Consider the following 24,019-nt stretch of genomic DNA (forward strand, 5'->3'; position numbering starts at 1 on the left):
TCAAATGTAGACTCACAACTTTAATGCTACTAGCTTTTTTCGCTCATGAGGTAGAATTTTTGCTCACAGAACTATGGAGCTTAGAGAAAACATTGCTCCGAAGGTATTTAAATGCCTTCAGGGCTCACTTCCAGTTGGACAGGCCAACCCAGAAGTGGGCTCTGAAAGTATTTAAATGCCTTCAGAGCTCACCTGGGTCAGGCCATAAGCCAGTGGTGGGCTCCAATGGCATTTAAATGCCTTCAGAGCTCACTTCTAAACCCACCCACGAACTTCCATGAAAACATGGAGGTTCATGGGCAGGTTTGTGGGGCGAACCGGTTTCCTGCTTAGTGCTTCGTGAACTGGCTTGGTTTGTGCCAAACTGGGGTTCGTAAATCGGTTCATACCCATCCTGAATTATGTCTTTTTCAATTCTCTGATCAGAGCTAGTTTAAGCACTGCGTGAAAAATAGAAATAGTTTATTGTAGGAATTTGTGCCCGTTAATGATTGCCCCAAATTTTTGTTATACAAGATATTGTAAGAACTGAAATTTGGTGCTTTGGGGAAAATATATACATTATGTCAAAATTCTGTTAGGTACGTATGCTGACATCTTGCAAAAACAAGATGAAATTAATCAAATACTTTGATATTTGCAGATGCAATTACTGATAAATAAGTTGATACATTTTAACAGGAAAGTGCTAACATCTCCAGTTTAAAGAAACTTTAAACATTATTTTTTTCCTGCACAGAAAAAGCAAGCACAGTTTTATGAAAGTATTGTGAAAGTAATCAGACCCAAACCAGATTACTTTGCTGTTGGATACTATGGACAAGGGTTTCCTACATTTCTGCGCGTAAGTGTTATTTTCATCATTTGATGAGTAACTGATAGATGGCTACATTTGAAAATGTCATGCTTCTCTTTCTGAAAAGGATTCTGACTGTAATAAACTGAGGAGAACCAATGCATTTGAAAATATTTATACAGATGCTTTGAATGGACCTGAGAACTTTAAATCCATTATTGGCTCCGTTATTTTATTTGGAAGACCACTTACATACATAAGACATACAAAGAGATCAGTATATTTTCTTATTACTCTATTACCATATTTTTAAAAAATTCTTAAATCACTTTCTGTAGGTTTGCTTAAGTTTCTGTATACTCTTATCTTTTTACCATAGTTTCTATTAAACTCAAAGAGATTAATAATACCCAAAATTTCATAACTTTAAACTATGCATTTATATTATACCAATCATACAGTTTTTTCCACGTCTTTTGAAATGTTGAGTCTGTTGTGTTTCAAATAATTGAAAAGGATATGGAACAAGTAAATCCGAAGTATTTGCAGATCTGTTACTAATTAAATGTGAGCCATAGTGAAAGTTGTTTACAAAGACTGAGGTCATGGGATCCTGGGAGAGCACTGCATTGGCACAAAATATCGAATAAATACATTTCAGAGCCATTGAATGGCTTTTGCTGGGTTCCACCACCAGTACTACATGGCTTGGTGACATAGAGCTATTCCTGATTTTTCAGTATTAAAGTATTCTCTTTAGTGGAGCAGAGTCTGACAGGTATGCCTCTCAGGCTGCTAAATATAAGGAGAAATCTAATTGCTGCAGCACCTGGCACCTCTAGCAGAGCAAGGCAGTCAGGTTGTGTCTGAAGATCCCTGAAGAACATTTCAACCAAAAAAGAGATGATAAAATTTGTGAAACTTACTGGCTAGCATCACAAAAACAGCATTTAGACCAATCATTTTGTTACATGCACTTCTATAATACAGTTCACAATATCCTCTATGGGCAGAATTATCTGCTAGCAATTTAAAGTTTCTCAATACAACCCTGTGGAGAATAATTAGGAATCACAAGAGAGGTGACAGAGCTGTTCTGAACATTTGAATTAAATGTCTGTGAGTTAATTCATTTCAGATTCTAAATAAATCACATATTCAAGATATGGACACATAGTAAAATACACAATTTCCTCATTTGTGGTCTGTATAATTTGTCTAGACAAAGCAAAGCAACTGCAAAATCCTTAGTAAAGCTGACACTGAAAACTCATCACTGATAACTTTCTATTACTTTGTTGCTTATTTTTTAATTGACATCAGAAATTGTTTACAAGCTAAATATTAAACATGAAACTAGCTTGCATATCAATCTAAATACTGTCCTAGCTGGATTCTTAACATTTATCACTTCTTCTCAGTAACATTATTTTCAAACATATCTTTGGTTGGCAACTTCAGCTTGGGAAATTCCTGGAAATTAAGGTGCTGTAACTAGGGAGGGCACAGTTTGTGGATGGGCACATTTCAATAGGGATGTACTTGCCCCGGCACCCCCAAATGAAGATATGAGCTCATGGGTTCAACTAGTTTATTTATTTAGCTGTATTCAACTTACATAAATGGCTGGTCTACAAAACTGCTTATTTGGTGATGATTGGGTGGGGCTAGGCATCCATATTGTCTGCCTTTTGTCCACCCTAACTTCAAACTTGATTGGCATTCTGCCAGCCTTGCTTATCAATACCTGCACTTCCCTAATACAGAGAAGTGCCCAGTTTCATATCTCTTCCCTGATGTGCCGCAAGGCTACTACCAGGATCAAACGATGCCACTGAGCACTGAGGGCGTTCCTTCACAGTCACAAGGCATGCAATGGCCTGTACCGTAGATGCCCGCCATGATGCAGGTATCTCAGGGTGCTTGCTGATTAACCCAACCTATCCAAAGCAACCCTCCCTATTCCTGCCAACTAGTTGTGGCCTAACCAATTATTAAAACCAGGCCTATTTAATGGGACAAAACCCATCCCACATGAAACAGCATGGAACATGTAAAAAGGAGGCTCTTGGTAAAGCCAATTTTCAGGAATCCACCAAAAATGCTCATCCCTATATAATGACCGGCTAATCTTGTGCTGCCCTCAGGGAGGGTGGGTTGGTCATGTGCAGCAAGAAGACTGAAGGTGAGAGGTAGCAGCAGGCATAATAGCCCAGTGCCCTCATCTGACTGGCTGATCTGATTTTTCCACAGCCAGTGGAGCCTTTTGCTTCATTCGAGGCAAGCATGATTTGTTGTGAGTCTCACTTCTATAGAGTCCACCCTCCAAAGCTGCCATTTCCTCCAGGGGAACTGATCTTTGCAGTCTGGAGATCAGTTGTAAGTCTGGAAGAGTCCCAGACCTGACCTGGAGATTAACAACTCTAGACATATCTGATACACAGCTAGCCAACCACATGGAATTTAAAGAAGGCAAGACGTTAGTGTCAAAACACAATCTTTTTTCTTTCCAAAAAGATTTTGATTTTAATTCTTATTTCTGAAAACACAACACCAAATTCCAAGCAACTCCAGTTTTCATCCCCTACTAAATGTGCTTATTAAATATTTTAAATGCACATAGTACACCATAACAATTTTAGAATGGTAAAGAAACTGCCCACTACAGAAGTCGGGTTGTTTGTAATTCTAGTCCAGTAATTGGAGAACTATAAATGAAAATAAATAAAATAAACTTGATGGCACTACACACACAAGGTCTCAAGCCCTGTTACTTGGTATTATTTTAAATGGAGAAGTGTCTCTTAAAAAAATAACCTTAAGATGGCAGTGCTTGAACCTGAGATTGAAGGCCAAGCATATACTGTATTACTGGGTGTCTTTAAAAAGCCCATCATGTCACAAAGCTAAAAGCAGGCTACTTATAATTTTACAGTTTATATTTAAGCATAAGAAAGATAAATGCGTCTTCTCTACCCACCTCTATCTATCTAACTCTTGCCAGAATCTAGCCTTAGAAACTAGACAGGGGATAAGAGCTTAACTGGCTTCATTGGGGAGCTGCTTTTCTCAAATTTTGTGTCATATGGAATGGCACCCACTTCAGCCCATTTTTCAGCAGCTCCCACACCACAGATGTAACTTATTGATGGGGCCAAATCCACTGATTGAAAGTTACAAATTCTTCAGATTCCTGACAAAAGAATTATGGCAGGCAAATGCTTGCAAAATTGTCAGTGCAGAAATGAGAGGAGATGTGTGCCTGATATTCTTTTCTATTGTGTATTTGTTTTTTGGTTTTGGATCTATGGTTCAAACAAATTTCAATGTATATTTTTTTACAGAACAAAGTTTTTATTTATCGAGGAAAAGAATATGAGCGTCGTGAAGATTTTGAAGCAAGGTTGTTAACCCAGTTTCCAAATGCTGAAAAAATGAAGACAACATCTCCCCCAGGCGAAGAAATTAAAAATTCCCCTGGACAGTGTATCCTTTAACAATGCCCCATAGATATAACTGGTACATTTCTTTGATAACATACAAGCTTTCCCCTTTCTTATGTATTTTGAGAGCCAGTTTGGTAGAGTGGTCAAGAGCAGTGGACTCTAATCTGGAAAACCACATGAAACCCTACTGGGTGTCTTTGGGTCAGTCACATTTCCCTCAGAACTCTTTCAGCTCCATCTACCTTACAGGGTGTTTGTTGTGGGTAGAGGAAGGGAAGGTGATTGTAAGCCACTTGGAGACTCCTTCGGGTACAGAAAAGTGGGATATAAAACCAACTCTTCTTCTTCTGATATATATTCTGTATATATGTAGCATATGTATTTTTCAGTTGATGTTTATTTTATTTACTAGTCAAATTTATGCCCTACCTTTCATCCATCATGTAACAAGGTGGAGTACATAGAGTTCCAGGAGATCTCCCATTCTGGCTTTGACCAGACCCAAACCTGCATCAGCAAAGTTGATAGATCATATGTTTTCAGTCCTCAAACTGGAACTATTTCTCTGATGGTTCATTTTAACTTTATATCTTTACAGTTCTTAATCCTAAAATTCAGATATTCAGTGCTTCACTGTAAAACCAAAACTTGATTTACCATCAAAGTTCCACAAGCCAGTATCAGAACAAATTTTAAGGTATGATTATTTTACTGTTAAAGCCTTCCACAGTTAAATCTGCTTGGTTGCATTACCTGGGCCATTTCCACATGGGGTATCTGCTTTGGGTTCAGTGCAATTTGGAAGCAGGTTTTTTTTCTGCTTTTTTCATTTCTGCACCTCCCACTTTTCTTCAATCTTTCTCAAACCTGGTTTGCTCTGAAATTTTGGGAAAGATTGCAGTAAAGTCTAAATGATTGCTGGCTGAGTAGGAAAATTCAGAGTTCCCCTTCTCCCACATGGCAGCCATTTCCCCTGACCCTGTCCCCTCAGTGGCCATTTCTTCCCCCCACATCTGAGGCCCTTTATATTTTTTAAAAAACTGGCACTAGAATATCATGATATTAGTATTACATTATGCCAGTATGTGTAATACATTCTCTAAATTCCCAGCTTTTACTGATACGCAATTTTTAAAAAATTGCAGAAGTCCTGGTGGTCCAGGGTGTAGGGGGTGTGGTTACTGAGGGACTGGGGCAAGGGAACCTGCCATGTGAAACCCTATTGCCACTGCACCTTTTCAGTAGCTGCCCCAGCAACAGGGAAACCATGCAAGCCTATCCCTCTCTGGAAACCACCCATCGAAATTACTTGAAGAACTACACCCATAATGTAAGTAGGCCCAGAAAAAAAGTAAAAGAAGGCATAAAGGACGTGGGTACTGATGAAACATTGCTTGATTCAAAGTTATATGACTCTTTTGCTTTTCTGTCCCTCATTCTTCGTATCCATTAGCCTACTGCCAGGGGTCGTTTCGTAGAAAAAGAGCTAGGGGAACTCATTAGCATAACTCATTAGCATATACCACACCCCCTGACATCACCGGAAGTGTGTCATAAGGCCACACCCCCCCGCGAAGGCCCTCCCTGGCCCCAGGCAGGCAGGGGTGGGGAGAGGCAGGGAGGAAGCAACTTACCCTCCCTCTTCTCCTGCCTCCTCCTGGCTGAATGAGGGCTGGAAGCGGGGCGGCCCAAAGCACTGGGCGGGGCTTCGTCATGTGCCCCGCCCCTCCGTACCTCACCCGGGGGAACTGCGATCCCCCCCGAAATGACCTCTGCCTACTGCACATCATCTCCTTTTGACTGTTCCAAAACTGGAAGAAGCAGTTTCACACAATTCTTCTTCCTCACTTCAGCCTACCTTGCTGTGCTGTCTTTTGCCCCCAGCCCTCAAAGAAGTTTTTTGGAATGCACAGCGAGTTGCTAGGGGGGAGTCAGAGAAAGACGTTCCACTGATTACTTCTGCAAATAAATTTTCTGTTGAATCTAACCCATATTCTGACTTATTGCACTCTTAACAATCTTTGGCACATTTAGGTATAATCCCTTTTACTGGTATTGCAAATCTAAACTCTTTCCACCTGAAGTGGAACACCTTTATTTGTGTGGGAAAATAAAGATATGGAAATGCCCTACTGGCAGCCAAACACAAATCTTTCTTACTAGATCAAATTAACCCAATGACCATCCTTGATGTATTTATTTATTTAATTGGATATATATCCCGCCCTCCCCACAAGCGGGCTCAGGGCAGATCACAACAATTTGAGTAACAATACAATAATTAATACACTACACACAGAATTAAAGATTTAAAAATCAACAGCATAGACTCTATTTCTCACAATACAAAAACTCGTGGCCATTCAATAAAATTGCTGAGCAGTCGGGTTAGAACAGATAAAAGGAAGTACTTCACCCAAACAGTGATTAACACATAGAATTCACTGCCATAGGAGGTGGTGGTGGCTACAAGCATGGACAGCTTCAAGAGGGAATTAGATAAGCATATGGAGCAAAAGTCCATCAGTGGCTATTAGCCACAAGGTGTAAATAGGAACTCTCAGGCTGGGGCAAGTGATGCTCTGTATTCTTGGTGCTTGGGGGGGGGGGCAACAGTGGGAGGGCTTCTAGTGTCCTGGCCCCACTGCTGGACCTCCTGATGGTACCTGGGATTTTTGGCCACTGTGTGACAGAGTGTTGGACTAGATGGGCCATTGGCCTGGTCCAGCATTGGCTTCTCTTATGTTCTTATTTCTGGTGTCCACCAGCTCCTCCCTCAAGTGCAGGGCATATATGACTAATTAACAGAGCCCATTTAGTGGATGCCAAGATTCATACAAGGGCAGTTCACCCAGGTAGTGGGAGCAGGGGAGGCCACGGTCTTCAGGTGTCCACTGCCTCAACCAAAGGCCTGGCAGAACAGCTCTGTTTTATAGGCCCTGAAGAATTGCACTAAATCTTGCAGGGCCCTGATCAAGTGGGAGAATGTTCCACCAGGCTGGGGCCAGGCCAGAAAATGCCCTGGCCCTTGTTGAGGCTAAATGGACATCTTTTGGGCTGGGTAACACCAGCAGATTTTTCAGTGCTCTGTGGGGCCCATAGGGGGAGAGGCAGTCCTACAGGTATGTTGGTCCCAGGCCACATAGGGTTTTAAAGGTTAATAGCATAACCATGAACTGGATCCAGTACTCAATTGGCATAGCACCGGCTGAATGTGCGCCCACATAGACATGGCAGTCAGGTGGCATGCTGCTGCATTTTGTACTAGCTGCAGTTTCTGGGTCAGGTTCAAGGGCAGCCCCACGTAAAGAAAGCTACAGTAATGCAACCTGGAAATGACCGTTGCATGGATCATTGTAGCTGAGTCCCGAGAGGAGTCCAGCAGTCTGACCAGCTGAAGATGGTAAAAGGCTGGTCCAGCAGCCGTGGTGACCTGGGCCTCCATTGAAAGTGAGACATCCAGGACCCACCCCCAGGCTCTTCAACCTCGACACCCATGACAGTGGTGCCCTGTGAAGGGTTGGGAGCCTGATTTCCAATCCCACCCCCTCACAGTTCAGATACAGGACCTCCTAGTTATTGTAAACGACAGTCCATGAGGCAATCGACAATAAGTGAGTTGTCTTGCTGTGTTGGATGTTGGCTTGTAAAAAAACTTAAATTTATTTGAAATTAGAATTTCATTATAATACATGTTATGCTCCTGAAATGTAACAGTGAATGCTAGAGATCACTAACATAACTGTGTCTGGGCAGATCAAGATAATTTTGTGGATTTATAAACTTTTTTGCAAGGTTTTTTTAAGCCTTTATTATTTGTCTCCAAGCTCTTAAATCAAAGATAGATTAATCTTTTAGTCGATTTGGATCAGTGTATACATAAGAGTAATTTTAAATTACTCTGCAGCTGTCGTCACAGGGAGAGCTGTTCTTGAGATATGGCTGGTGATTTAAGAGTCATTGTAGTGGCTTGACTTGGTCAGATATATTTATGTTAATTGTTTGTACATATTGTGATGCTTATGCATATTATAAAAAGAAAATATGTATTCAGCTGTATATTCCCTTTCCCCCCTCTAGTTTCTACAGGGTGAATGAGGTTCAGCGATTTGAGTATTCACGACCAATTCGAAAAGGAGAGAAAAACCCTGACAATGAATTTGCGGTAATTTTTATATTTGTGCTGTATAGAACAATGATTATCATAAATGCTCTTTACTGAGTTTCAGTAATAGCTATCCTGGCTTTTATTAGTAAATATGAAATAATTGTATACAGGGTATCATGAGTACCAAAAAGTGGTTCATTCAACTGAGGCATGTGTTGTTTCTAAGTTGGTAAATGCTTACATTGCCACCCTAAGGAGTGTTACACCCAGGGGTCGTTTCGTAGAAAAAGAGCTAGGGGGACTCATTAGCATAACTCATTAGCATATGCCACACCCCCTGACATCACCGGAAGTGTGTCCTCCCCACAGCCGGCGGCGACCTCCAGCGGGCACCAGCAGGGAGCTCCAGGCCCCGCCCTTCCGCACCTCACCCGGGGGGATGGCGTCCCCCCGCATCCCCCCCCAAATGACCCCTGGTTACACCATGAACTGTGCTTAGGCTGAAATATTAAGGACAATTTCCTGGGAGTAAGCCCCACTGAATAACATGATTTCTGTGTCGACCTGCTCAGGATTGCTCTTTTAGTATGAGAAAAATGGAGCTGCAAGTTTTGAAGATGATGTTTCAGGTGAACTAAAGCTGAAGTACATTAACGTAAGGATTCTAGCCGCAGTGGTTTAACTCTTGTCTTTGAGGGGGTTGATCTCATGGTCAGTAAAATTTAAGCTTTATGATTTTACTTACATATATCACTGTAAAGTAATATGACCTTTAAAATGAGCTTTCCTTTTCATTTATGAACTCCATAAAGCCCTGGGCTTTCAAAAGTTGCTTTGCTAAGACCAGATTTTATTAAAAGCTTTTTCCTACAGCCTATATGTGCAGATCTTAAACCATTTAATAGCAGATATAGGATAGTGTGCTTTCTTAATCATCAAATTCTTTGTTTTCAGCATTAGCAGGATAGCAGAAATGGTTGACAAGGAACAAATAAATCTAAATCCTACGAGGAAGGGTCCTTGAAGGGATTGCCAAGGAAATCTGCAACATAGTTTTCCTACTACGATGTATATAGAAATTGTGAAATTTTAGTCCAATAATAAGCTTCTATGTTAGAACATTAAGGTTTAAGTCTGATATATTATAGGTCTTTGATGTAGATGGCAGAATCACAGCAGTACTGTGATAGGTCATGTTAAATAAGACTACACGGTTATTTCCCCAAAGAAATTAATAGTATTTGCTCAGTCTTACCTTTTATACTCACTGCCTGATCCACTCACATTGACAGAACTAGCACAATTGAAAATAATGTCTTAATATTGCTTGTTTGCCGCTAAACTGATCAAATCTATGTTATGGAGAGACCAGCAAAGGGACTTTATTTATACTCTCTTTTACCTGTCTTCCAAACTGTAACCCAGTGCTGCTTGAAATTCATGAGGCTTGCAGAAACAATTCATAATCTAGTCTATACCCGAGTAGCACATGTGCAAGTCCTTGACCATAAATTAAGGAGCTCACTGCAAAGTATTACACACAGTGATATGTCAGGCACATAGGGCAATCTTTTAGGTTTGTGATTTTTTAAAAAAATCTAGTATATGGCTAAATTTTTTGTGATAATAGAAATATAAATTATCAGTCTGCTAATATTCTACTTTAAACCTTTTATCTTAAATTTGCAGAATATGTGGATTGAGAGAACCATTTATGTGACGGGATATAAATTACCTGGGATTTTAAGATGGTTTGAAGTCAAATCAGTTTTTATGGTAAGATCCATTCAGATGGTATTTACCAAGCTATCTTAATCACATGGCTGCAATTAAAAAAAAAAAAAAACTCTAATAGTTTCTTGATGCCTATATTTGATGTTGTTGACTGTCCAACTTAAATTCATTTCTTTTCCTGCAGGAAACTTTTTGTAAATTCTAGGTTTGCCTGTTCACTATATTGTGGTTAATCACCAGATTTAATGGTTAATTTCTTATTGACTTTCTCTAGCAGTTCTTGCTTCATCGCAGCAGTTCAGCTAAATGATCTTCCAGTATTTTTTGGTTTTATAATCTTTTATTGTATGGTGTGTGGCTTACACAAGCCTTGTCTTCAGGCTTGCCAACATTTAGGAGGTAGCTGGAGATCTGGGACTACAAGTGATCTCCAGGTGACAGAAATCAGCTCACCTGGAGAAAACAGCCACTTTGGAAGGTGGACTTTGTGTGGCATTATAGCCCATTGAAGTTCCTCCTCTCCCCAAACCCCGCCCCTAAAATCTCTAGGTATTTCCCAACCCAGAGCTGGCAACCCTACTCATTTCCTAAGGATTCATGTTGTATTTCATTGAGAAATTCTGTGTATTAAAACAAACAAACTAGTGTTTCATGGGCAGGACTTTTTTGAAAAGTTACTACTGAGCTGTTAGATGTCACAGCAAAAAAGCCACTAAATCACCATTTTAATTTGAGATTAATTCAATTTTTCCAGAAGTTCTACTCAGTTGGCATCCTTTATAAGACAGCAGGAACTTTGATATATAGAGATTTTATTCAGAATGCATTTGCATAACACTTAAATGTGTTAATGGTTTTAAGGACTTTTGTAAAAACTGCAGTTTTATATACTTGGAATATCCTTGGATTTTTCCACCCTCTTTTATCATTTTTATGGGAAAACTTACAAATGAAAATTAATTATTCTGAGAATATATCAATTGTTCTGTTTCAAAGTTACATTAATGAGATTTTTAAAAATAAGATGGATTTTTAAGAATAATGGAATGTATAATTGCATTCAGATTGATAATAAATTGAATGAACAAAGTCTTTGACTGTATTGTATAAAATATAACAAAATGCTGACAGATTTTGACCAATGAAACATGTGTAATGAATTTTCCCTTTTCAGTATCAACATAATAATGATGCCACACTTCATTATATTGTCTCCAGTCTTATCCTATCTGATTAAAAGCTTCTTAATTTTATGAATTAAGAATGCAGGCTCCTGTAGGCAGGTACTTTTCTGCATGGAACTGTTTTGCTCCACACATGACATCAAATAATGCAGAAATGCTCCAAACAGTGTTTCTACATAAGCCTTTTGTAAGCAAGGGTTAAGGAGCATACTATCACCACCCAATTGAATAATGCAAGAAGAGAGAAAGGGTAACTTTTGACCTCCTGTGCACGATATATTTGCTACAAAAGCTGGATTAGCTGTTCCTGAATAATCTTATCAGATGAAAGCTAGCAGCAAAATTGACTGTTCCTAGATGTATGTAATTCTAAGTTTTAATTCCTGATACAAATGCTCTCAAAAAATCAGATGAAGCAAGTCATTTTAAAACATGTATTGCAAGGCATAGAAATGGAACTGGAGGGGTGAAAGAGCAATAATCTATGAATTGTTGTATGTAGGTTATGACAAACATTTTATTTTTAAATTTTAAATCCTACTAGTTCCAGTCTGAAAGTAGCCACCTATCTGCATTGTGGCTAGATGAAAGAGGATAAAGCATTAGTGTACATTTTTTGCATGACTGTATATGTCAGCCTTGGAATAAAGAGTATTACAGCAGAAATGTATGATTTGCTATGATCAGTGTGAATAAACAAAACAGATACAGCTGGCTCATATTATAGATAAACTTGACAATGGCCCTCATTATCCTGAAACTCTGGTTTGCAGAAATGCGTCATTTATGTCACTCAGAATTACACTGTGAAGCTTCAGTTCTATTTATAATGTCTGTGTTATAAATTAAGTAAGAAATGTAATTATTATTTATTTATTCACATCATTTCCATTCCACCTTTCTACCCGATCAGGGCCTCCAAGGCACCTAACAATTAAAATAGCACTATAAAATACATCATAAAACCAAGCTAAAATACATATATAAAACAGAGAACTCACTGGCAGAAGGATCAAATGTATATCCTTGGGGAGTTCCATAAGTTTGGCACAATGACCAAGAAGGACCTATCTTGGGTTACCACCCATCTAGCCTCCCAAAGTGGGGGCACGTGAAGCAGAGGCCCCAAGGGTGTGGATTTTAATCACAGCAGCTCTAACAATGCCAAATGTAGTTGTCTAATTTTTATGGTACTGTGGGTAAACAAAGCCTTTCTTTTAGAAGGAAAACAATTGGTTTTGCTTTGTTGTTTTGCATCATCCTGGTCTGTTTTTGCAAGTGTCCATTACTGCTTTTGGTAGGGGGAACAAGAAGTGCTGACAGATTAAGTCTGCTTTATGGGTAAGAGAAGAGTCTCAGAGAGTTCTGGAAAACCAGAAGAGCTAATGAAAGGATCTCCTAGGCAAAAATAAGGTCACAAGAGAGGGAACCATTGATAAAGAATAATTGAACTATAACCTCCAGTTATTTTTTAGACTGCTGGGATCAGCAGGATCCAATGACCTGAGACCATAAATGGAGTTTAACAGAAGATCTGAGTTATGAGAACAGGGCATTTAGTAAGCAGTCTTCCAAACCAAGGCAAAAATACAAGTGTAACAATGATGATCACCAGTCCAAAGGTCTAACAAATCTATGTACTTTAGAAGGCAGTGATTCCTTCCTTCTTATCAGTCTACAGTACTAACCATACTGATTGATGGATACAACTGGGTTTTAGAACTCCCTGCCAGATATACTCTGTGACCTTGATAGTTGTTCTTTTAATGACCTCTGTAGTTCTCGGGATCAGTGAACTAATCTCACTTCAGAAAACCCCCTACACATTCTACATGTCCTAGTCTGCATCAGTTTGCCTGCATAGGTCTTCCTAGGAGCCAGATGCATAAGAAGCAAGAGAGTTAATTAGAGTAATGACATGAAATAATGTTAATCCAATTGGACAATTTAATGAGACCGAGAAGATGGAGGAGGAAGAGAACCAAGAATTAGATGGTACTTAGAAGGAGACATTGCCAAATTATCACAAGATTCTGTGTGATTGAAACTAACAGGGAAAAATGGGAGGAGGAACTTTGGGTGATATCTCTACTGTGTGTGGGCTGAGGTTTCTATCACTCCAAGAGGAGAAGAGTGATCACTGCTTAATTGAGCATGTTAACATAAATGTATGCTAATCTAAAATTCCCTGTTGCCTAGCATTGAGTCTCACATGACAAATTACTTCCAAATGACAAAAAATTGTGATCAGGCAAGCTTAAAACTGTTTATGTGATAAGCTTAGTGTTAGCACATGAGAGGGTAACTGCATCCACAGATTCCCACAATACGGTCTTGTACATGTTAGGATTCATGTGAATTGAGAGGACAATGTACCAAAATATCTTCCGTCGTACACATTCACCTGAAGGGATGAAAAAGATGCAGATGTTGGCAGCGTCAATAGATAATTTTGACATATTGTGCAGTTAATATGGCAGTCTCCAAATGATAGAGAAGGTGTGAGGATTTCACATGATGACTACAGAATATACATTTTGTGGAAAACATGCAAGTGGCCAGACAATGTATGAAATACATTGTAAGCCATTCCAAGACTCCTTCTGGTAATGAAGAGTGGAATATAAAACCAACTCCTCGTCCTCAGTTCCTTCTAAGGCAACTCTGAGTTTGGGCCCTACTATCTCAGGTCTACTACCCTTGGTTCTGACTACTGAACCCTGTTCAGGCCCCCATTGGTCCATTCAGTTTCTACGGGCTTGAGTATCAAGACAACTCCAGTCCCTCCAAAAAGAGCCACTTCAGTCACTCCAGAGGCAGAATCTCGGCGCCCACGTTGGCCTTCTCCAGGACTGTTGACTAAGGTCTGATCACATTCGGAACCTCCTGCAAAAAAGAAGAAGAGGAGGAGGAGGAGATTGGAATTATACCCCGCCTGACTGACAATCTCCTTTCCCTTCCCCCCCCATGAGGTAGATGGGGCTTAGAGAGCTCTTTCAAGAACTGCTTGTGAGAAAACAGCTCTGAAATATCTTGTAACTGACCCAAGGTCACACCAGCAGCTGCATGTGGAGGAGTGGGAAATCAAAGCCGGTTTTCCCAGATTAGAGTCCACGCTCCTAACCACTACACCAAACTGGAAGTAAGAATAAGAAGCATAAGGAAAAAATGTGAGTCTGCGCCCAAATCAGGACACGTCAAGTCTTTTAAGTGTCCAGAGACTGATCACAATGTCATCCTGGTTCCCCTGTGCTTCTTGTCACTGCATCTAGCCTCCTTTGCTGGTTCCTTTTCGGATGCAGAAGACGACCAACCTGGCATCCCTACTGGACAACTGAAACCATCGGAATCAGGCTCTCCCTTATCTTGGCTACCTTCCCCCCCCCCCCACGGTGTATGTTGCCACCATATTTAAATAGATGGGCTGGACATCACCCTCAAACTTTAGAGGGGCATGACCTGAATGCACAAGAATACATGGATGCCCACTCCACACTGGTTCCATTCCAGTCTCCATAGCATAAGTCTGAAGAAGAGGTCTCCACAGCATCTTGCTACAGTGCCTTAGACCCGTCACCCAATGATACTGTGGGTGACCCAACCCCAGTATGTCCTAGCGAAGACCTCCGTCTATACGAAGAACAAATGCTAATAGCAAAAGCCTCCATTCAGGCCACACCTTGTAAGATTGAAAATTTATACAGAGGAAAGCAGGACTCCTGTGAGTTTCTGTCCACACACCCACCACCATCTTCATTAGTTACAGAAGACATGCAGACATACCTGCGGCCCAGGCAGAATTCATCCTGAGCCAACAGGGAAAGCCGCCATCTGGATGCTTTGGGAAAGTTTTATGCTTCATCCACTCTCAGTTTTCAAGTAGCAAATTATCAAATGATTATTGAAAGCTACCAACTTTTCCTCTCAGAGAGTCTTTCCCAGTACCTGAACAAGTTACCTGATGCATCCAAGTTCCTGGCTAAGCTTATCCAGTCTGAGGTGATTAAAGTCTCGAAATTAATGTGGGCAGACATGCTACTGATGTATCAGCCAGATTGATGGCCTCTGTCATAGTCCTCAGGAGGCACTCATGGCTACACAACACTGCTCTCCTTCTGGAGACTCGCTGTAAAGTTGAAGATCTCCCCTTTGAGGGATCAACTTTTTTCACAGTTCACAGATGAGTTTCCACTGTGAAGAACTGCCAGACAGCAGTGTGTTTTCCTCAGCTCTGGCCTAGAGACATTTGTTACCTTTTTCTACAGGCTTTGCTACCCCTTTCTACAGGGGTCAGAGAGGGCACCATCAGCCACCATTCATTTATCCTCAATGCCCTTTCCAATCATCCCCCTTTTCAAAAAGAAAGGGTACCCCATGGCTGAGGCCTTCTCAACAGAACCCCCAGAGGGATCAGGGCCAACAGCCAGCAAAGTTCTGATTATCTGCCCCAGTAGTTGCAGGTGCTCCCAGTTTTAAGGATAGGCTGGTACAATTTGCATAGGCTTGGTGCCAGATTAGTTCTGATAGTTGGGTTTTGTCTATAGTTCAGGAAGGTTACAGGATAGCATTGTTAACCCAGCCCCCTTGCCACCCACTTTCGACTGCAGTGGATAGCCCCTACCCAGAACTCAGAGTTCAGCTAGGGGAGTTTCTGTGGAAGGGCACAGTGGAACCGGTCCCAGGCGTGATGCACTTCCGGGGTTTCCATTCAAGATTTTTTTCTAGTGGATAAAAAAGATGGTGGATGCAGGCCCATGTTGGATCTGAGAAAATTAAACAAGTTCTCAAAATTTTCAAAGTTCAGGATGGTCTTGCTTTCTTCTGTGATTGAGTTTCTTGCCGTAGGTGCATGGTTCGTGGTCCTTGATTTAAAGATTTCAATCCACCAATCCCATAGGAAGTATTTATGGTTCAGACAGGGCTCTAAGGTGTTCCAGTACACATCCCTCCCATTCAGTCTTGCTACTGCACCAAGAGTATTCCCCAAGTGTATACCTGTAGTGTTGGCACACCTGTACACACAGGGTTGCTCTATTTTTCCATATCTAGATGACTGGCTTACTATGGCCTCCAGTTGTGACCTACTGAATGACCATGTTCACTGCACCATTTCCACCTGTAGCAGGTTAGGCCTAATGGTGCAATGGGAAAAATCTCACCTTGAACTCTCTCAGCGAGTACAGTTCATTGGTGCCTCCCTCAGTGCTACGACAGGGAGAGCTTTTCTGCCTGCAGACAGGGCTGAAAGCATTAAGGCAATGGTGTTAATATATATTAGAAAGCGTTGAGAAGCTTCTCAGCTTTATGGCTAAGATCAAGTGCAGTATCTGTTCTTATCAGTATTAGAAAATGCTGGCAGCCAGTGAAGGCAATTCAATGGCCATTATGGTTTATGGCCTTGACCACTGCGCTGATCCTATTAGGAAGACTGTACATCTGGAGCTTGTAAATCTGGTTTGTTAAGAAGTAAGACCCTAACAAACATCCCTCAGGATGCACTTTTTTTTAATACCTAAGGTGGTGGCTAGGTCTCTGCAGTGATGGCGAGATGATGCTAATTTGTGTTCTCAGGGATCCAATTTAGGTTCTGGGTCCCCCAGGTCACTCAGCCCATGGATACATCAATATCAGGTTGGGGTGCCCACTGCAAAGGTTTTTAGGTGCAGGGCCAGGAGCCTTTAAAGCAAAATACTCCCAATATTAATGTCTTGGAACTTAGTGCAGTAAGATTTGTTTTTACCTCCTTTTCAGATATTCTAAGTGGCAAGAGGGTGCTGATCCAAATGGACAACACTGCATCAGTGTATAATTTCAACAAAAGGAGGCATGGGTTCACAGAGGATTTGCTTAGAGGCAACAGCTGAGGAAATAGCTGTGAGCATTGGAGCCCTTCCCAGGGCCATCCACATAGCAGGAGCTTCACATACAGAAGCAGACAACCTAAGCAGGGTCTATCAGAACAACTGATACATCAAGGCGATTTTCAACACCTGTGGGGGGGTATTCTCAGGTGGACCTGTTTGCCACAGCCAAGTCCAAGAAAGCACCAGAATTCTGCTCCCTATTAGGCAACCATCTTCCTGGAAGATGCAGTCTCTTTTATGCACACACCCCCTTCTAAACAAGGTTATAGGGAACATGGTGGTCGAACAGATGGATTATATCCTAGTAGTTACCCTCTGGCCCTGCCAGATCTGGATCTCAAAGCTGTTCTGCTTAGCAGGCACGGGCTACATAACGTTCCTCCCACCCCAGACCTGCTGATACAGGGTCTACTGTTGCACTACAGTGTAGTGCATCTGCACATGACAGCATGGAGGATCTGGCCATAGAGTGCTCCTTCTCCCAAGGGTTATAGGATATCTTGCTTCAAGCCCATAAACCTTCAACCAAATATTCTTATGACAGGAAGTGGGCTTGCTTTGAGTCCTGGATGTCTACTAGAGGTGAATGCCTTTCTACCTGCCCACTATCATCACTTTTAGAATACCTGTGTCATTAGTACAGGCTGGTTTAGCGGTGTCTTCAGTGAAGACCTACCTAGCAGCCATTGCTGCTTTTCATGTGGCGGTGCCAGGAAGTACTGTTTTTGCTCATAAGTTGGCTCAGTATTTTTTTAAAGGGACTGCCCAATGTTTTCCCTCCTACAACCTGTCTGGTCCCACAGTGATCATTGCCCTTAGTGTTAGCCAGATTGACGATACCACCCTTTGAGCCTCTAGCCTCTTGCTCCTTAGCTTTAATCTCAAGGGTGGTAGTGTTCTTAGTGGTTGTTACCTCAGCCAGAAGAGTCTGAACTGGCGACACTCAGGGTTGATCCTCCTTTTCTTTTTTTCTTTTTTTTTAATTATTATTTTATTAGATATCAAACAATACATAGAAACAGGAGGAGTCAAGCAAAGCGAAAAGTACAATACCATTTAAACAGTTCTTACACACCTTATACAATGAGGAACAAGTTAAAACATGTGAAGAAAAAAGAGAGAATGACCAGTTACAACAACAGGAGCCAGGTCAACGTAGTAAATAAAAACCCCAAGGCTATTAAGTTTGAATTGAATAAAGCGCCAGCCATGCACTCAATGAATAGCTACTAAAGACATGTAATTGTTTTTTTCTGTCAAGGAACTTTCATTGTTAAAGGTCTGAAACTTAAAGGGGTCCGCATCCTTCCACTTCATGGCTATAACAGTTTTTGCCACAATAATCATAGTCACAGTTAGATCCTGCCATATTTTCGGTACCTTTGAGTCTTCCCAAAGGTTTAAGAGAATAAATTCCAAAGTCTCAGGAAAGTCACAGGAGGTTATTTGCTTAATTTCTTTAATTACCTGGGACCAAAAATTTCTTAAGATATTCAGTGCGTGGTTTCCACCCGAATCTAGACTTACTGCCTAAGGTAGTTTCCAAGTTCCACCTAGCACAGGAAATTGTCTTACTTGTATTTTTCCCTACTCCAAGCTTGGAAGCAGAAAAGACCCTATGTTCCCTTGATGTTAGGAGGGCCCTACTTTACTATATAGATAGAACCAAACCATTCCATAAAAACAAAGCACTGTTTATTTGTTTATTTGTTATTGGGGTCCCAAGAAGGGCAAAGCTGCTTCAACCCAGTCCGTGTCCAGATGAGTAGTTGCTGCCATCTGTTCCTACTACATGGCATCCAGAGAGCCATGTCTGCTCAGTGTGAAAGCACATTCCACCCGAGCACAGGGGTTGTTTGCTGGGTTCCTTGGTCAAATTCCCCTGCTAGACATCTGCAAGGCTGCAACCTGGTTGACAGAGAACACATTTGTGAAGCACTATGCTATATACCACAGATGAGGAAAGAAGCAGATGTTGGCAAGGCTATTCTACAGGCTCTATTCCAGTGAGAGACTCACCCCACCTCCTCTGGTGAGTAGCTTGCTAATGGTCCCAATGTGGGGCTGCACGAGAAGACGGAAGATGAAAATAGAGTTGCACTTACCTGTAACTTTTGTTCATCAATGTCTTCTGTGCAGACACACATTCCCTCCCTCCTGACCCACCATGAGCTCTCACAGGGCCTATTGTTCCATGCTTGTAGCTGCTTAGTGGGAACTGAGGGAAGGGGGTGCCTGCCAATAGAGCACATGATGCATTGGTCAGAAATCCCGCACAAAGAGGTGCCTCCTCTTTGGAGTTTTTGAGCTAGAAAGAAAATGTCCTGCAGCCGGCCTGCAGAAACGTAGTCCCATGTGTGTCTGCACAGAAGACATTGATGAACAGTTATAGGTAAGTGCAACACTGTTTTTACACTGTTTCCTGGTACACATTCTCCCAATATGAAGCTAACTGAAGCGTATTAAAATGCGTTTAAACATGTTTATTGGTGTTTCAGCGGCACCATGAAAATTTACTGGGCAACATGGAATGCCCATTTTATGCCACTCATTTATGCCTGTTTTCCATGATGTCCAATTAATGTGTACAATGGCCAGTATTTATGCATACAGTGGCTCAGTGGTTAAGACACTGAACTGCAGACTGGAAGAGTTTTTACTCTTTATTCCCCTTGTTCAAACTACATGTAGCAAGTTCAGCACTGAGGAGAAACAATCAAGTGTAGTATCTGTTCTTATCAGTATTAGAAAATGCTGGCAGCCAGTGAAGGCAATTAAATGGCTATTATGGTTTATGGCCTTGACCACTGCACTGATCCTATTAGCAAGACTGTACATGTGGAGCTTGTAAATCTGGTTTGTTAAAAAGTAAGACCCTAACAAACATCCCTCAAGATGCACTTTTTTTTAATACCTAAGGTGGTGGCTAGGTCTCTGCAGTGATGGCTAGATGATGCTAATTTTTTCTCAGGGATCCAGTTTAGGTTCTGGGTCCCCCAGGTCACTCAGCCCATGGATACATCAATATCAGGTTGGGGTGCCCACTGCAAAGGTTTTTCGGTGCAGGGCCAGGAGCCTTTAATGCAAAATACTCCCGATATTAATGTCTTGGAACTTAGTGCAGTAAGATTTGTTTTTAGCTCCTTTTCAGATATTCTAAGTGGCAAGTGATCCAAATGGAGAACACTGCATCAGTGTATTATTTCAACTAAAGGAGGCATGGGTTCACAGAGGATTTGCTTAGAGGCAACAGCTGAGGAAATAGCTGTGAGCATTGGAGCCCTTCCCAGGGCCATCCACATAGCAGGAGCTTCACATACAGAAGCAGACAACCTAAGCAGGGTCTATCAGAACAACTGATACATCAAGGCGATTTTCAACACCTGTGGGGGGGTTATTGTCAGGTGGACCTGTTTGCCACAGCCAAGTCCAAGAAAGCACCAGAATTCTGCTCCCTATTAGGCAACTGACTTCCTGGGAGATGCATTCTCTTTTATGCATCCCCCCCCCTTTCTAAACAAGGTTATAGGGAACATGGTGGCCGAACAGATGGATTATATCCTAGGAGTTACCCTCTGGCCCTGCCAGATCTGGATCTCAGAGCTATTCTGCTTAGCGGGCATGGACTACATAACGTTCCTCCCACCCCAGACCTGCTGATACAGGGTCCACTGTTGTACTACAGTGTAGTGCATCTGCACATGACAGCATGGAGGATCTGGCCATAGAGTGCTCCTTCTCCCAAGGGGTATAGGATATCTTGCTTCAAGCCCATAAACCTTCAACCAAATATTCTTATGACAGGAAGTGGGCTTGATTTGAGTCCTGGATGTCTACTAGAGGTGAATGCCTTTCTACCTGCCCATTATCATCACTTTTAGAATACCTGTGTCATTAGTACAGGCTGGTTTAGCGGTGTCTTCAGTGAAGACCTACCTAGCAGCCATTGCTGCTTTTCATGTGGCGGTGCCAGGAAGTACTGTTTTTGCTCATAAGTTGGCTCAGTATTTTTTTAAAGGGACTGCCCAATGTTTTCCCTCCTACAACCTGTCTGGTCCCACAGTGATCATTGCCCTCAGTGTTAGCCAGATTGACGATACCACCCTTTGAGCCTCTAGCCTCTTGCTCCTTAGCTTTACTCTCAAGGGTGGTAGTGTTCTTAGTGGCTGTTACCTCAGCCAGAAGAGTCAGTGAACTGGTGACACTCAGGGTTGATCCTCCTTTCCCCCCCGTTTTTTTTAATTATTATTTTTATTAGATATCAAACAATACATAGAAACAGGAGGAGTCAAGCAAAGCGAAAAGTACTATACCATTTAAACAGTTCTTACACACCTTATACAATGAGGAACAAGTTAAAACATGTAAAGAAAAAAGAGAGAATGACCAGTTACAACAACAGGAGCCAGGTCAACGTAGTAAATAAAAACCCCAAGGCTATTAAGTTTGAATTGAATAAAGCGCCAGCCATGCACTCAATGAATAGCTACTAAAGACATGTAATTGTTTTTTTCTGTCAAGGAACTTTCATTGTTAAAGGTCTGAAACTTAAAAATTCCATAAAGGGTAACCATTTTTTGAGTAGACTGATATGCCGAACTGATTCCACTTTCCCCCCCAAGATAGTATCAGTAATTTTATCTAAAATAAAGTAGTCCCCTATCTTTAGGTACCATTGCTGCCACTGTGGGGGGTCCGCATCCTTCCACTTCATGGCTATAACAGTTTTTGCCACAATAATCATAGTCACAGTTAGATCCTGCCATATTTTCGGTACCTTTGAGTCTTCCCAAAGGTTTAAGAGAATAAATTCCAAAGTCTCAGGAAAGTCACAGGAGGTTATTTGCTTAATTTCTTTAATTACCTGGGACCAAAAATTTCTTAAGATATTCAGTGCGTGGTTTCCACCCGAATCTAGACTTACTGCCTAAGGTAGTTTCCAAGTTCCACCTAGCACAGGAAATTGTCTTCCTGGTATTTTTCCCTATTCCAAGCTTGGAAGCAGAAAAGACCCTATGTTCCCTTGATGTTAGGAGGGCCCTACTTTACTATATAGATAGAACCAAACCATTCCATAAGAACAAAGCATTATTTATTTGTTATTGGGACCCCGAGAAGGGCAAAGCTGCTTCAGCCCAGTCCATGTCCAGATGGGTAGTTGCTGCCGTTTGTTCTTGCTACATGGCATCTGGGGAGCTGTGTCCGCTTGATGTGAAAACACACTCCTCCTGATCATAGGGGTCATCTGCCGCATTTCATCAATGAGTTCCTCTGCTAGACATCTGCAAGGCAGCAACCTGGTCAACAGAGGGCACATTTGTGAAGCACTATGTTTAGACCGTCAGGGATGTGGGCAAGGCTACTTTACAGGCTTTGTTCCAGTGAGATACTCAGCCCCCTTCCTCTAGTGAGTAGCTCGCTAATGGTCCCAATGTGGCGCTGCACGAGAAGATGGAAGATGAAAACAAAGTTGCACTTACCTGCAACTGTTGTTCATCAATGTCTTCTGTGCAGACACACATTCCCTCCCTCCTGACCCACCATGAGCTCTCACAGGGCCTATTGTTCCATGCTTGTAGCTGCTTAGTGGGAACTGAGGGAAGGGGGTGCCTGCCAATAGAGCACATGATGCATTGGTCAGAAATCCCGCACATGTGTTGACTCAGAAAAAGGATGAGGTGCCTCCTCTTTGGAGTTTTTGAGCTAGAAAGAAAATGTCCTGCAGCCGGCCTGCACAAACGCAGTCCCTTGTGTGTCTGCACAGAAAACATTGATGAACAGTTATAGATAAGTGCAACTCTGTTTTTACACTGTTTCCTGATACACATTCTCCCAATATGAAGCTAACTGAAGCGTATTAAAATGTGTTTAAACATGTTTATTGGTGTTTCAGCGGCACCATGAAAATTTACTGGGCAACACGGAATGCCCATTTTATGCCACTCGTTTATGCCTGTTTTCCATGATGTCCAATTAATGTGTACAATGGCCAGTATTTATGCATAAAGTGGCTCAGTGGTTAAGACACTGAACTGTAGACCGGAAGAGTTTTTACTCTTCATTCCCCTTGTTGTTCAAACTAGATGTAGCAAGTTCAGCACTGAGGAGAAACTATTAAATGGTTAAGTTCACATGGGTTGACAAATATAACAGAGTTGTTTCCCATGTTACTTTGCATTCCAAAATAATACATAAAACACACTTTTTAAAATGGTAATTAAAGCAGGTTAGATGTAATCAGAGTGCAGGTGTAGGAGTGACGATTAGAAAGATTTGATTATAAGTGCCTCTCAGAAATGTGTTAAGCTACTGATAGCTAGATAGAAGTGGTCTTATGTAAAGGTTATGCAAATTACCGTAATCAAATACAGACTTGCATTATTAACACATTCTAATTAACCCCTTAACTTTCCTATTTTGCCACTGCATTTGTTTCAAAGAAACTCTGGTGTGATCTAAAGAGCCTTCTGGGCTCATGCAAGTGCTTTTGACAAACAGACCCACCCACCCAATGCATGGCAAGCTACTTTTAAACTCTCCTGAGCTTCAAAACCAACCTGTCACATGACACAAGGGGCCTTAAAAGAAAAATAATATGAAGCACCTCCGTTGTGAATGTGGATGCTGTAAATGAGGTTTTCAGGATCACTTTAATCAAAGGGCTTCCAAATTATTGTCATACTGATATGGGAAGGGAAGGACCCTTTCTGCTAAAATTCAGGTTTGCTGAGTCAATGGAATCGAGACAACCTGCCAAAATAGACTGTGTAGCAGTGGATAAAATCCTTAGTCCAAGAACTGTGTTATCAAAGCATGAATGCAGTGACAAGATACTATTGGGTGCAGTAAAGAAGAAGCTGGAGACCAACTGGTGATGAAGGTGCATA

General features: G+C 41.5%; 1 protein-coding gene across 1 annotated transcript in view; it reads left to right on the forward strand.

Moving 5' to 3' along the window:
- Positions 1 to 24,019, forward strand: part of LOC107106402 (dedicator of cytokinesis protein 1) — a 288,943-nt gene that overhangs the window by 208,139 nt on the left and 56,785 nt on the right. Inside the window, exons 14-18 of the mRNA XM_015406534.1 lie at positions 740 to 844; positions 4,141 to 4,282; positions 4,861 to 4,939; positions 8,323 to 8,407; positions 10,040 to 10,126. Of these exons, the coding sequence (XP_015262020.1) occupies positions 740 to 844; positions 4,141 to 4,282; positions 4,861 to 4,939; positions 8,323 to 8,407; positions 10,040 to 10,126 (498 nt within the window). The remainder of the gene's footprint in view (positions 1 to 739; positions 845 to 4,140; positions 4,283 to 4,860; positions 4,940 to 8,322; positions 8,408 to 10,039; positions 10,127 to 24,019) is intronic.

Source organism: Gekko japonicus, unplaced genomic scaffold (genome assembly GCF_001447785.1).
Source record: "Gekko japonicus isolate JY-2015 unplaced genomic scaffold, Gekko_japonicus_V1.1 scaffold23, whole genome shotgun sequence".
Taxonomy (NCBI): Eukaryota; Metazoa; Chordata; class Lepidosauria; order Squamata; family Gekkonidae; genus Gekko; species Gekko japonicus.